This window comes from Cololabis saira, chromosome 17, assembly GCF_033807715.1.
Source record: "Cololabis saira isolate AMF1-May2022 chromosome 17, fColSai1.1, whole genome shotgun sequence".
NCBI lineage: Eukaryota > Metazoa > Chordata > Actinopteri > Beloniformes > Belonidae > Cololabis > Cololabis saira.
The window spans coordinates 3,275,191-3,289,327 of NC_084603.1; the positions used below are offsets into that span (position 1 = coordinate 3,275,191).

General features: G+C 36.4%; 1 protein-coding gene across 4 annotated transcripts in view; it reads right to left on the reverse strand.

The window, feature by feature from the left end:
• Nucleotides 1–2,861: 2,861 nt before the first annotated feature.
• The window catches only part of LOC133464038 (Kv channel-interacting protein 2-like), a 180,872-nt gene continuing 169,596 nt past the window's right edge, over nucleotides 2,862–14,137 (reverse strand). For all 4 annotated transcript variants that reach the window (XM_061745979.1, XM_061745976.1, XM_061745978.1 and 1 more), the window contains 7 exons: nucleotides 10,886–11,010; nucleotides 10,670–10,739; nucleotides 10,226–10,296; nucleotides 9,902–10,009; nucleotides 8,127–8,231; nucleotides 7,959–8,021; nucleotides 2,862–3,936 (listed from right to left, as the gene is read on the reverse strand). In XM_061745979.1, coding sequence (XP_061601963.1) covers nucleotides 3,889–3,936; nucleotides 7,959–8,021; nucleotides 8,127–8,231; nucleotides 9,902–10,009; nucleotides 10,226–10,296; nucleotides 10,670–10,739; nucleotides 10,886–11,010 — 590 coding nt within the window. In that variant the 3' untranslated portion in view covers nucleotides 2,862–3,888. The remainder of the gene's footprint in view (nucleotides 3,937–7,958; nucleotides 8,022–8,126; nucleotides 8,232–9,901; nucleotides 10,010–10,225; nucleotides 10,297–10,669; nucleotides 10,740–10,885; nucleotides 11,011–14,137) is intronic.

Below are 14,137 nucleotides of genomic sequence, written 5' to 3' on the forward strand. Positions count from 1 at the left end.
CATTATGGCTGTATTATTGCTAATAATGCATTGGATCAAGAGGTTTTTACTGAAAAACCAATCTTTCACCAGCGTTCCTACTCCACTGCACACTAATTAAAAACAAAAAAAAAAAAAAAAAAAAAAAATATATATATATATATATATATATATTAGTAGCAACCCTGGGAACCTTTTCAAGAGAATATTGAACTTTATCCAGTTCAAGTTAAAAAGCATCTGAAAAACAGGAACAGGAAAAGCAGGACTATAATGTTGAGCAAAGGAACTTCTGCCTAACAGAGGAAGTTTTCCTGATTGGTTGGAGCTGTCCTTTGTGGAGTTTGAATGCTCTTCCCGTGCATGCATACTTTTCTCCAGGTATTTAAGCTTCTTTGATCATAGGAGGGAGTGAGCAGGGGTCAATTGCTTCATTTGTAACCCCTCCACTCAGGTGTTGACACCCGGATAGGCTTCAGCCCGCCATGAACCTCAACAGCTTTGATACTGATGGATGAAACTTCAGAAACATGGCATATTGTCCACCTGATATTTTATTACACTGAAATAATTACTGATAACAATTGTTTACATTCTTAAAAATTAATTCATACTCCAGTCCAATTTGCATAGTAACTGTGATTTTATTGTCTCTGTACAAAATATACACATTTTGAATATGTAATGCAACCAGCTGAGGATAGCTAACTAGACAGTCAGTACAACAGGTTAGTAGGTTTTCATTGTTCTAGACACAGTACATGCGGGTATAGACAGGTTTTATTTGTGGTAAGAAATGAAACAAACAAACAAAAAACACCAGGAACAATCAGAGCTGATCCTGAAATAAATAAATAAATAAATACAAATGTTGAAAATGCAGAACAGAATAATTAGAAATTACTGGGTTGGAAGTGCATATCTTTAAAGAACCCCAATGCACCCCAAGACTGTGCTCTGAGAGAAAAGACATTTTGGATGAGTGAAAAGATACTGTGGAAGGAAATATTATTGCTATTCTATGTTGGTCTCTGAACTGAATTTAATTCAAGTTTGAGCGCCTGTGGTGCATCATCCTAAATTTGTGAGAAATTCTGGGCTGAAAAGTGACAAATGAATTATGTGGTTACAGTTTTTCTTTTCCCCAAAATAAATGGTCAACAGATCTTAATATGCAGGTTTACAACCTGGAATTGCACTTCTGTTTGGACAGTGTGCAGGCCAACCACGTAGCCAGTACCGTATTGTCCCGAATATAAGACGGTGTTTTTTGCATTGAAATCAGACTGAAAAAGTGGGGGTCGTCTTACATTCGGGGTCTAGACGTTATACCCATTTACACCACTAGATGGCGCCAGATATCTTTAAAGCGGATGCTGAACTAAACTCCCCAGGCCAAAGGAACTCCTGTCACCAAGAATAAAAATAAAAATATCAGTAGCATGAATAAGAAAAATAAAAAATAGTGGTAAGAAAGAAAAGAGAATAAAATAACAGAAGAGATAACAGAAAATGGAGAAACGTAGCAACAATCTGGAGAAAAGTGGGTGGAAGAAGTTATGATGCAAACTTCAAGATCATGATTTGAATGAGGCAAAATAACAGGCTTTTTCTCTCCAATATATTGTTATAATCATTTGTTTAAAATGTACTGTAATTATTTCTGTATAAAAATTTAATTTTGTGTTTAAAAAGTCTTTTTTCAAATTTGAGTCTTGAAAAAGGGGGTCGTCTTATAATCAGGGTCGTCTTATATTCGGGCCAATACGGTACTTTATCTCTGATTGCTCATTGTCCAGTTAACCACACGATATCTCCTACTATTGTCACCCACTGGTGGGCTACAGTAAATGTCTTAGCTTAGTCTTTTGTACCTCTTTAATCAGTATTTTCTCTTTGGTGTCACAGAGAGAGGGAGATTAAGAGGTGAGAAAAGTGGGGAAGGCAGAGGGTATAGAAAAAGAAAGAAAATATATGTCTCACACTAACAATACATGCAAACATATGCCTCTTTGAGATCGAAATAGCCTTATTAACGCAACTAGGGTTTTGAGATTTCTTTAAGTTGAAGTGGCAGAACCTGCTACAACCACATGACATTTCAGATTACAAGTATTTCACAAATACAGATGGCAATCTATTCAATTCCCCTCGAATGCATTTGGATAAACCAGTACAAGATGGTAGAAATATGCTTGCATGGCCAAAAGCTCATGAACTATGCGGCAATCCCCACGTTATACTGGCTAATATCACACCAATGGGAAGGCTATAAATAGTACAACAGTCAACAGACAACTACTGCTAGGACTGTAACAGTTTGGAAGGCCAGGAGTTATTCTACCAGAATCCCATGAATCAAGGCGGGTGTTATCCCACTAGATCAGGGGTCGGCAACCCAAAATGTTTTAGATCCATATTGGACCAAAAACACAAAAAACAAATATGTCTGGAGCCGCAAAAAATGAAAAGTCTTGTATCAGCCTTAGAATGAAGAAACACATGCTGCATGTAGCTATATTAGTTAGAACTGGGGGAAGATTTTTTTTTCATTATACACTTTGAGAAAAAAGTGGAAATGTGGAGAAAAATGTCCAAATGTTGAGAAAAAAGTCGAAATGTCGAGATTATTGTTGAAGTAAAATCTTGATAAAAAAGTCGAAATGTTGAGAAAAAAGTCTAAATATCAAGATTTATGTTGAAGTAAAATCTTGATAAAAAAGTGGAAATGTCGAGAAAAAAGTTAAAATGTTGAGAAAAAAGTCGAAATGTTGAGAAAAAATTCAAAATTTCGAGAAAAAAGTCAAAACTTCAAGGAAAAAGTTGAAATGTCAAGATTAAAAAGGAAAGGAAAAAGGAACAAAAGAAGAAAAAAGGAAAAAAAGAAGAAAAAAGGAAAAAAAGAAGAAAAAAAGGAAAAAAAGAAGAAAAAAGAAAAAAAGAGAAAAAAAAGGAAAAACATTTTTTTTTAAAAGCTCCAGGGAGCCACTAGGGCGGCGCTAAAGAGCCGCAGGTTGCCGACCCCTGCACTAGATCTTAGTAAGGTAAGATAGACGGTATCTCTTTCTGTTGCACATGCACACACACACATACACAAAGGGTGAGGCACCTGTGAATGACTAGGAACAGCGACAGACGAGCAGACTTTGGAGTATCTCTTTAAATACATAATTAGATATTAGTGACATCATCATGCGATACTGAAATCAGTTTCTCATGGAAAACAATGCTTTTGAACCTCCAACAATGGAAAAAGGATCGCTTGGATCTCCAATTTGTTGATCTCCCCCCTCAGCTTCACTCTCTCTTGCATCTTCCCCTCAGGAAGTGTATTTTTCCTCTCTTGTCCACCAGGTGGCGATAGACGCTGTTCCATCTTTGTGGCCGGCTCCAGGGAGGTGTTGCCACACGTGCAGAGGCAGGATAAGAATCACAAATCCAATCAGGGAAAAGAGAGAATTTGATCTTAGATCAGGGTTTAAGGGCAAATTCTTCCGTCCGCATTCAAGACTAAAAAAAACGGTGATAGTTCTTCCATCAGTAACAGCAATAAATAAAAGTTCAGATAAAACAGGTGGGGGTGGTGTAATAAATATGCCAGCAGCTGTAAACCCACTGCAGGCTTTCTCTCTGCCTCAAGGATAAAACTAAGGTTCTGCAATGATGAGGACGGGAGATGTGGAAACTCCTTTGTTGCTTGGAGAAATGCCACAGGTGGTCCAGGGGAAGGGAGAGGGCCTCTCTGTGCCCTCACGACTCACACCTCTCAACGGCGACACAAGCACGAGCTGGCAACTCATTCAGCCTCAAACACAGACATACACACAGATTCATACGTTCTCTCCAACGCTTCAACTCTGTCACACACCCGTCCCTCCCTGGAGCCAGTATCCTTGCTGGTCCAGATTCTTAGATGACGTTGTCAAACAGCTGCATCGACTGCATGATGCTCTCATCCTGGACAGAGACAAAATGTTTTAGTAAGGGTGCAATGTCACTTTTGCTCAGAGGTGGAAAAAGTACTGAAAAATTGTAATTGAGTAAAAGTATCTTTACTTTGCCTAAATTCTACTCAAAGTAAAAGTAAAAGTACTCATCTAAAAATGTACTCGAGTAAAAGTACAAAGGTACTTAATTTAAAATGTAATTTGAGTAAAAGTTACTTCTAGTTATTTAATGCAAAAAAAGGACGAGTAACGAATCAAATCCAGCACAAATTGTTTTAATCAATGATGCTCTGGGGCCTCCCATCATGCCCCGGGACAATGACGCGAATATTAATATAATATGTATTAATATAATATATTAATTAATGTATATTATTACATGTATAGTATTACATATATTATTAATGTATTAATATAATATAATTATATAATATATATTAATATAAACATCCGTGGAATGCACGGACACGGCTGTGACGTCAGCCGTGACGTCACGTCCAGAAAGAGACTTTTCTTTGACTTTTCTGGCCGTTTAAAAAACATTTTTGACGGATATAAAGTCCATGACTTAAAACTATAGAATACAAAGCTTAGTAATTGCCGGTGATTACAGCTGGAGGTTCCTGTGAACAGTTTTAGAGGCTTCTCTTATTGCAGTCTATGGGAAAAAAGCTTTCTGGGCCCCATGGGATTTTTTGTTGCAGTACCGCGGCTGGACACTGGAAAAAATCGGCATGCCTGCACCGTAAATTTTGTACTCAGTAACGTGAGGGGGTTCAAATGTAGCAAAGTAAAATACTTGGGTCAAAATGTACTCGAGTAAAAGTAAAAATTACATATATTTCAAAAACTACTTAGAAAATTACAAATTACTCATAAAAAGTACTCAATTACAGTAACGTGAGTAAATGTAATTTGTTACTTTCCACCCCTGCTTTTGCTCATGTGAAAACTTATGGTTTGGTATTTGTGCTCAAATCCTGAGCGAGCAACAGAAACATTTATTTTACAAAGCATACTTCATATTTTGGGAAGATTATCTTTTTCAAACATAAATAATACCTAAATCTGAGCTAAACAATGTATTATGTAGTGAAAACAAGTGGTCATTTGCTCTATTAAAACTCCTCATACTCAAATCTGTTTGCATTGTTATTATTCATCACATATCAGTATGAGTTTGCCAAAAAAAAAAAACAAGAAAAAACCCCCACCAGTAATCATCTTATTTTCTGGAAAAAAGAGTGATGATTAGAGTCCTGCAGAAATCTGCATGTTTCTTTAGCCCATATTTAGTTTCAGCTTTGTAGCTTTGATTCAAGGTGAGTGTGGTTGCCTAAACTTGTCCAAGTGTTCACCAGATGTGGTCCACTTCTTTACTTTCTTTGGGGCCTTTGAGCAACACCTGGCCCTCACAACATTTACCTCATCCCATATCAAAAGTTGAGCCACAGTTGGCTTTTAGGACATATGCCAAAAACCAAGTTTGGCTCAATTCACAAGCTCCTGCACACATCTGGGCTCATAGCATTTACCAGTGCCGTAACTGAGACACCAATGCCTAACATAACCCCAGATAAAAGCAAGGCAAAGCCTAAAATTGTTCTGTGGCAAAGTTGGGTTGAAACAACACTGGACGATGCTAAACATAACAATGCTATTAGTTTGAGCCTAATGCGGGGAAATGATTATTTTCATGATGTTTTTGCATACGTGGAACTCAGTTCCTAAATTCTTTATCCTTGATTTGATTTGATCTTTATTCATCTTGAACAAAACAATAAAATAAAACACCATGCATCAACAACAATAATAAAAAACAACCAGTTTTGTTCAAGAAGGGACAGGAAGAAGCAAATGCTTATCTAGTCCGGCCCCTTCTTGCAATATAAGAGTATCCTATATATAAAAGAATAAAAATAGCAATAACAATAATAATACTAATAACAACAATAATACGTATATACAGTATATACCCTTCTTGACATATAAAAGTATATCAATATAAAAGTAATTAAAAGACATGTGAGTCAATAATAAAAGTAGCTAAAAAGAAAGAAAAGCATCATGCACAGAAGAAAAAAAGACAATGAAATAAAATAAAATAAAAAATAAATAAAATAAAAAATAAAATAAAAATCCTTGTTTTTTAAGTTCATAACGTCACACATACACAAAAAAGCATGAAATAAAAATACAGTATATTGATAAGTTTGGGGGGGAACTGTTGAAAACAGTTGAGTGTTAAATCTAGATTTAAGACTGGTGACTCCTTATAGCGTAACAACTGTAGTCTGATGTTTGATCCTTTACTGATACCATGAACAGATTTCCTTCCATAGATCTAAAATATCTCACATGTGTAGAATGTTGAGACAAGTTGAAGAGTTAGTTTTCCTAGGGTTAGGATTTAGTTTTTTCTGTATTTTATTTAAACAAGCAACATGTCATCCTCATAGCTATGGTAGGTTATCTTATGTATGAATCCAATACAGCGCAATACTGATTCAGGGCATTATCCTGGGAACACTGGAACAGCACAGGTCAGTGATGTTTTTCTTGAAGTATAGCTCACAGTGTTAACAAGAAACTCCTGAGCCATTTGAGTTATGAACTGTTCCTCAGAAACCAACACTGGTGTCTGACCTGTGTGGTTTTATGTTATGATCAGCCATGTCAAAGGCTGAACTGGGATCCAGTAAGACCAGGTCTTCGTTTTTAAATGTATTTGATTTAATGCATTAACAAGTGCAGTCTCAGTGTGGCCAATTCAGTAACCAGAGTGAAAATAATGAAAATAATCACTCTAGAAAACAAAAGAAAATAAAAGTTGTCTTTCTGATTGAAAACTACACTATGTTTTCTACTATTTTCATTGACTGGCAGACTGGCTATGTGCTGATAATTGTTCAGTGTCGAGGCATCCAGATTATTCTTCTGCAGCAGGGGGGCTGCTGTTTTGAAGGAGTTAGAAAATGTGCCAGACAGTAATGATGCTTTTACAATGTCAAGAGCATCTGTAGCTATTACTTCAAAAACAGAGCGTCAAAGCAGCACAAGAGAGAGCTGAGGCTCTGAAGGGTTTTTTTCCCAAGTATTTCAGTGTCAATCAAACTAAAATCCGACATCAAGTTAAAAAGGCTTCTTTCTAATACAGGCTGGTCTAAATGTTGTGTCTTTTTCAAGTTTAAGGAATATGTTTAGCCTACTTTTTTAATTTTATCTGACAGATCAGGCATCAGTTCACAAGGTTGGTTGGTTATTTTGCAAACTGCTGCAAATAGCACATGGTTATTGTTTATATTTCTATGATCGTATCTTATAATATAACTACATTGCTTTATGAATTTAAGCATTATACAGTTTATGTTAATAGACTTGGTAATGAATCATGACTTTGTGTTTGTGCCATCGTCTTTCAGTCTTCTGACACTTTATTTTAAAAGTTTAACAGATTAATTTTGTTTCTGTGGTGCAACCTGTTTTCTGATGGCTGTCTGGACGTCTACTTTTATAATAAAAAATCAGATAAAGCTAAAGCATTGACCGTTATTGATACATTGAGGCCTCTTTGTGATCACAAAGGGTCAGAGTAAGATCATGATTGTCATCATGTAATATAGTTCTTTAGCAAAACCCTTTTTTTTTCATATAATCTACAACCAGCAAAGCAGAGATCGAGCAGAGTAGCCAAGCATGAAGCAAGACCAGTAGGGAAACATTGTACAGTAGTTTACCTAACTGGAATACTGAGGTAATTGTACCACTAAGCATAAAAAGTGAAGAAACAGAAAGTCGGCTCTGTTTAAGAATCTACCTAATTAACTTTGTATGTGGCAGTAAAAATCCTTCTACAAGAGAGTCAGATCAAATATTTCTCCTGAGATTCAATCTTTATGCTACGCTAAGCTCATTGCCTCCTGATTCCTGCTGCATTCTTAATGTGGTAAGAATACAAATAAGCATACTCTGCAAAAAATATGGAGATGTTTCTTTAGGACCCGATAGGCTGTAAATACTGAAAAACAGTACCTTTTTACAGGACTCAATGAACTCTTCGATGGTGACCACCCCATCTTTATTCTGGTCCATTTTCTGAAAGAAAACAGCAACTGAATGACTCACTAAAGAACTGTTTGTGGGGTTTTAAACAATTTTACAGTGAGATGTAACAAGAAAGTAAAGACTTGTGAGCTGAACCTGGAAGAAGCTCTCCACGTGTTCTCTTGGAGCATCGTCCTGCATAGTGGGGTATGTGTACTTTCCCATCATGTCATAGATAGACCTCATGATGTCCAACATCTCCTTCAGATGGGAAGACAAATGGGAGAAAACAGCAGTTTTCAAGATGTAGACAAAAATAAAAAAGTTACAAACTAGTGTGGCAGAAATTGGAGCTGATTTCTAAAAAGATGACAAAAGATGATGTGTGAGAATCAACCTCCGTGTTATGACTTGTCACAACGAGATCCGGTGTTCTGCCAATTTTTGCTGCTTTGCCAAAAATGCTCCCTAATGGTTTTCTACCTTTGTACAGATACAATTTTACTGTGTTTTACTCCCTAAACCACTTATTTTCCCACCCCAAGTGGTCCTTGTCGCTTGCCAGGCCGTCATTGTCAATAATAATGTTCTTAATGACCTGCCTGGTTAAATAAAGGCCAATGACTGAAGGAATATCAAATAAAGCGATAGAATTGTTGTTTTTTTCTCTTTATCGTACAATGTTCACAAAGTGTAATGCATTCATGTCATGGGTAAGTGTTAGGGTTGCAAAATTTCGGGAATTTTCAAAGTTGGAAACTTTCCATGGGAATTAACGGGAATATATGGGAATTAACGGGAATATATGGGAATTAACGGGAATTAACGGGAATAAATAAGAAATTTACAGAATTGAAGGTTGGCCCTTAACAGGGAACTTAAATATAGTTGGGGGAAATATATTGTAGCATAGTCTTGGCTAAAACAACCAGATTTAATGCAAGTACACTCCTCAATCACATGCACACAGCACATTGCTTACTGCAGGGCTATTGAGGCCACACCCCCTACAGGCACTGTGCATTCCTCCATCACATGCACAGGTGATTTCTTGAAGCCTGGAGGCCACACATTTGAGCTCAAAGCACAAGACTATTGAAGCCACACATTTGAGCTCAACATTCATGTTTTTGTTGTTCATTAAAATAATTGTTCATACAAGAATAAAAACTAAAGTTCTACTCAAATAAATCTGTTGAAATGTCATGTTTTTGTATTATCTTGCATGGATATCTGCTTATGACAAAATAAATATTTACATTTATGTTTGGATATGATACAGTTTGTTTAAATTACCCCCAATTTCCAGTTAATTCCCATAAATTCCCATAAATTCCCATAAATTTCCAATAAATTCCCATAATTCCCATAATTCCCATGGAAAGTTTCCAATTTGGAATATTTCCAAAATTCCCCAGCTTAACTTCCCATGGAAAGTTTCCGGAAAGTTTCCGGAAATTTACCGGAAATTTTCCACCCCTTTGCAACCCTAGTAAGTGTATTTTGAAGGATGAAACACTCTAAAACTAAAACTACTCTAAAAACATCCCATATTATCCATTTTACATCGTGCAAGAAATGATGCAAACATTGAAAATGGACTGTGCGCATGCGCAGAACCACAAAGTAGCATTTCTCGGCAGGTATCAGAAATTGGCAGAACACCGCCCCATTCTGAACCATTACAGGAATTAAATTCAGCATTAACTCCTGTAATGTTTGCATGTCGTTATACTTCTTCCCACCCCTTTTCGGACATGCAAGTGAAATTACTGTGCTGTTTTTTTGTTTTATTTTGTTTTGTTTTGTAAAATTGTCTTGATCGGCCATTTTGTATTATTATTTCTGTTTTACTTGTTCATATTTACGTTATATATCATTTGCATGTTCGGAATAAATCACTAACTAACTAACTAACATGCTGGCGTTACCTCTTTGGTGATGCAGCCGTCCTTGTTCAGGTCGTACAGGTTGAACGCCCAGTTTAGCCGGTCATTAATGGTCCCTCTCAGGATGATAGACAAGCCAAATACAAAGTCCTGAGATTAAAAAAGAAAGACAAACAAAACACTATTGAAAGCTGAAACGCTGATCCAGTAAACAAAGTCAAATGTTTACAGCTTTTTCTCTGTGGGCACGTCGCGTATAAGAAGAAATACATGTTCGTGTGAATGCAGGTGTTGCAGCAGACTTCAGAAGGGCACATATTTGATTTCATCTCTTCAAAAGAAGCTGATGTAGGGACAAGAGCTCACCTCAAAACTAACCGAGCCATTCTTGTTTGTGTCGAAGGCTTCAAAAAGGAAATGTGCGTACATACTTGAATCTGCAAAGGTAGAGACTTGGAGTAAACCACGAGGCCTCAAACATGACGTCTTTGAACAGCTAGGATTAGCAGGGATCTAAATATAGACTAGATATAAAAATAATTTCAAATACAACTGGAGGCAAGTGGTTAACATTTTATCAAGCTAAATATCAAAAATGAAAAATGGCTTTGCCTCTCTGCAGTGCACATACTTTGGTGCTGCAGAGATGATTAAAATGAGTTAATTACAGCACATTCTTTCAACTGTGATGATAAAACAAGATCTAAACCTTCATCGTCAGCATGCTGTTTACACGTTTCTTGACATTTATTGATTGATAGGGGATGGGGAGTATTGATACTGGACACCTTGGGGTTTAGGAAAGCTCACCTCCCTGAGGGAAGAACTGGGAGTAGATGTTTTGAAAGTTCTCCTCGTTTACCACTCCACTTGGACACTCCTAGAAGAAAATCAAGAAAGCTTGTTACTTCCTATGGAGAATATGGAGATGACAACGCAGAACGTCTCACCAAAACAATTACAATGTAACGATAATCAGTTGTATTGATTTTATTTGTCTTCTCATTGTTTTCTAGTCAGACGTACATTTTTGAAGCCTCTGTAGAGGACCTGCAGCTCCTTCTTGGTGAACTTAGTCTGCTCCTGCAGCTTATCCATGCTTTCAGGCCGATGGCACACGGTGGATAACTCAAAATCATCTTCCACGCTGTCTGCGGGGGACAGAAAAGGGTTACTTAGCAGCAACCATTACGGCACCTTCCTAAAACTCTGAGTAACAACGACTCCACTGAGTTATTTGACCATATTAACCAAACAAATACTAAGACAGTCAAATACAACTTTTGGAGTGTTGGGAAGTTTGCCGACCCTCGGGAATTTCCTGTTTTTGTACAATATGAAATACTTTTAGATTACGTACGTGAACCTCTGGCAAAAATCTGACGTACTGTGTGGAGATTTGGGGAAATACTTTTAAAACCAATCTTCACCCCATTTATGTAATGCAAAAAAAAGCAATAAGAATCGTAAATAATGTAGGATTTTATCATCACACAAATGTTTTGTTCTGGAAATTAAACGCACTAAAATTGACTGACCTAGTTGAATTTAAAACGGCACAGATAATATACAAAGCAAAGAATAATTCACTCCCCTGCAACATACAAAAACTGTTTAAGGATAGAGATGAATATGAGTTAAGGGGGAACATAATCTCAAACAACCAACAGTTAAAACAACACTTAAAAGTATGTGTATTTCAGTTACAGGGGTTAAGTTGTGGAATAGCTTGCCAGATAATCTGAAACAAAGTAAAAACATCATACAGTTCAAAAATAATTTAAAACACATCATGATAATTACTGATCTTTTTGTCCTTGTTTTAATCAAGACTATTTACTATTTATTTTTCCTTTTTTTTCTTTTCTTACTGGTTCTTTGTTGTTACATATATTTTTCTTTCGTGTTTGCTTCTTTTTTGGGTGGAAATGCTAGAAAGCATTTGTTATAGAAAGTTTAAATAATAATAATGTGAAGGTTAAAGGGTAGGCATTTATAAGCTCAGAGCTTCACCCTACTCCTTTTCGATCCAAATGATTACACGACATGTTATGAATGAGTGTACCATACTGAGCACGTGATCGAAATAAAAAAAAAATTAAAAAAATTAGAGAGTGAAAGTAGAGTCAATCATTTTCATGTGATATTTTACAGTATGAAACTACCGTATTGTCCCGGATATAAGACGACCCTGATTATAAGACGACCCTCTTTTTCAAGACTCAAGTTTGAAGAAAGACTTTTTGAACACCAAATTCAATTTTTATACAGAAAATAATTACAGTACATCTGAAACAAATGATTATAACAATATATTTGAGGGAAAAAGCATGTTATTTTGACTATTTTAAATCATTATCTTGAAGTTTGCATCATAACTTCTCCTCAGCTGCCGGTTTACCTGCCGAACTTCCACCCTCTTTTCTCCAGATTGTCGCTACGTTTCTCCACTTTCTGTTATCTCTTCTCTTATTTTCTTCTCTTTTCTTTCTTATACTATTTTTTTTTTTCCTTCTTCGTGACAGGGGTTCTCTTTGGCCTGGGGAGTTAAGTTCAGCATTCGCTTAAAGATATCTGGCGCCATCTAGCGGTGTAAATGGGTATAACGTCTAGACCCCGAATGTAAGACGACCCCCACTTTTTCAGTCTTATTTCAATGCAAAAAACACCGTCTTATATTCAGGCCAATACGGTACATGAAAATGACATTTCTGAAGACCCAAGATAAAAGATTTGTACATTTTTATTAGGATGTAAAAGATGATCAAATAATAAAGAACAGAGAACATTAGCCTGACCCTGAATGGGATGACTGACCAAGGTGATTAAAGTCATGACTTTCCAAAGGAGCTCAGGATATCCTGAACATATAAAGGCATCTCTCACAGGCTGATGATACAGTTCTCTAGCAGAGTAACAGCGATGGTGGGCATCGTGGTTCACCAAGGAGAAAACCGTTGTTCCCCAAACAGGCAGGACGCTGCAGCTCACCTGCAGTGTTAACGATCATGTGGATAAGTCAAATCTTTTGTGGTCCAAAAAGACATCCTATGGCGAACAGCATTATGATAAGTGAGCAATAATGATAGTGGTTAGCCCTTTCAGAACCTGCCCCCTTCAAAGGGTGACCCATGCAACTTTGCTTTACCTCGTTTCTCTTTTAAAGGAAACTGTCAGGATATATTTTAAAAAAAATGAACCTGCAGAGAAAGTGGGTCCTGCAAAGAGACAATAAGGAAGGAAACCCACAAACACTTAAGAGTTGAAGTATTTCCTGTGCAGAGAAATGGGTTAAAACTCCCCCGAGCTTATGTGGAAAGCTGATTAATGGTTACTGAAAAAAGCTTTCAGTTCTGGACACTTTTGTGAGTTATTGGAGGTTTAACTTTGACCCTGAAAAGTGTTTAATATAGAGTCACTTTTGTAAAAAAGAATTAAATACATTGTTTATTTGTTTAATTAGGTCTTCTATAGGATTCATATGACTTTCATTTTAGATCCATATTAATACAGAAATATAAAACAATTTAAGGCTGACAAACATTTTATGTCAAGCAAAATAAAATCCTTTTATCATAAGAAAATCTCTATTAATATTTTAATTTTAGCAGAACATAAATCAGTAAAATACCACAAGAAAGGACTAAATGTCTGGTGTGAAAGCTTAAGCTCAAGCACACTGGAAACGCTGGTGAGAGGCTTATGCTGAGATAAACTTATAACCCGAAAAGACATTTTAAAAGTGTCTTCCTCGTCTTACTCTCATGCCATCTACGAGTAGATTTACCGTATTTTCTGGACTATAAGCCGCTACTTTTTTCATAGGTTTTGAACCGTGCGGCTTATACAAAGGTGCAGCTATTCTGTGGATTTTCCTTCCACCGCTAGGGGGAGTGCTAACCGGAATTAGAATAAAAACTAAGACAAAATAAATGCAAAGAAGAATAAACTACTTCTTCTTTAGCAGATAGAAGTAGAAGCAGATTTCAAACAGATAAATAGATGAATAAATACTGGTTATTTTCTCTTGGTTCTGTCCCGTTTTAATCAGCAAAGTTGCTGCCGTGTTAAAAGACACTGTTAGGAAAGATCTATTTAGGTACAAACATGTACATTATTTACAGTTCAAAATCCTTCTGTACATGTAGTAAATATCTAATCTAACAACATAAATATCTGCGGCTTGCATATCTTTTTTTCTAAATAGAGCGAATGCGGCTTATATATCTTTTTTTATTGTTTTTTTAAAAATAGAGCTGGTGCGGCTTATAGTCCAGA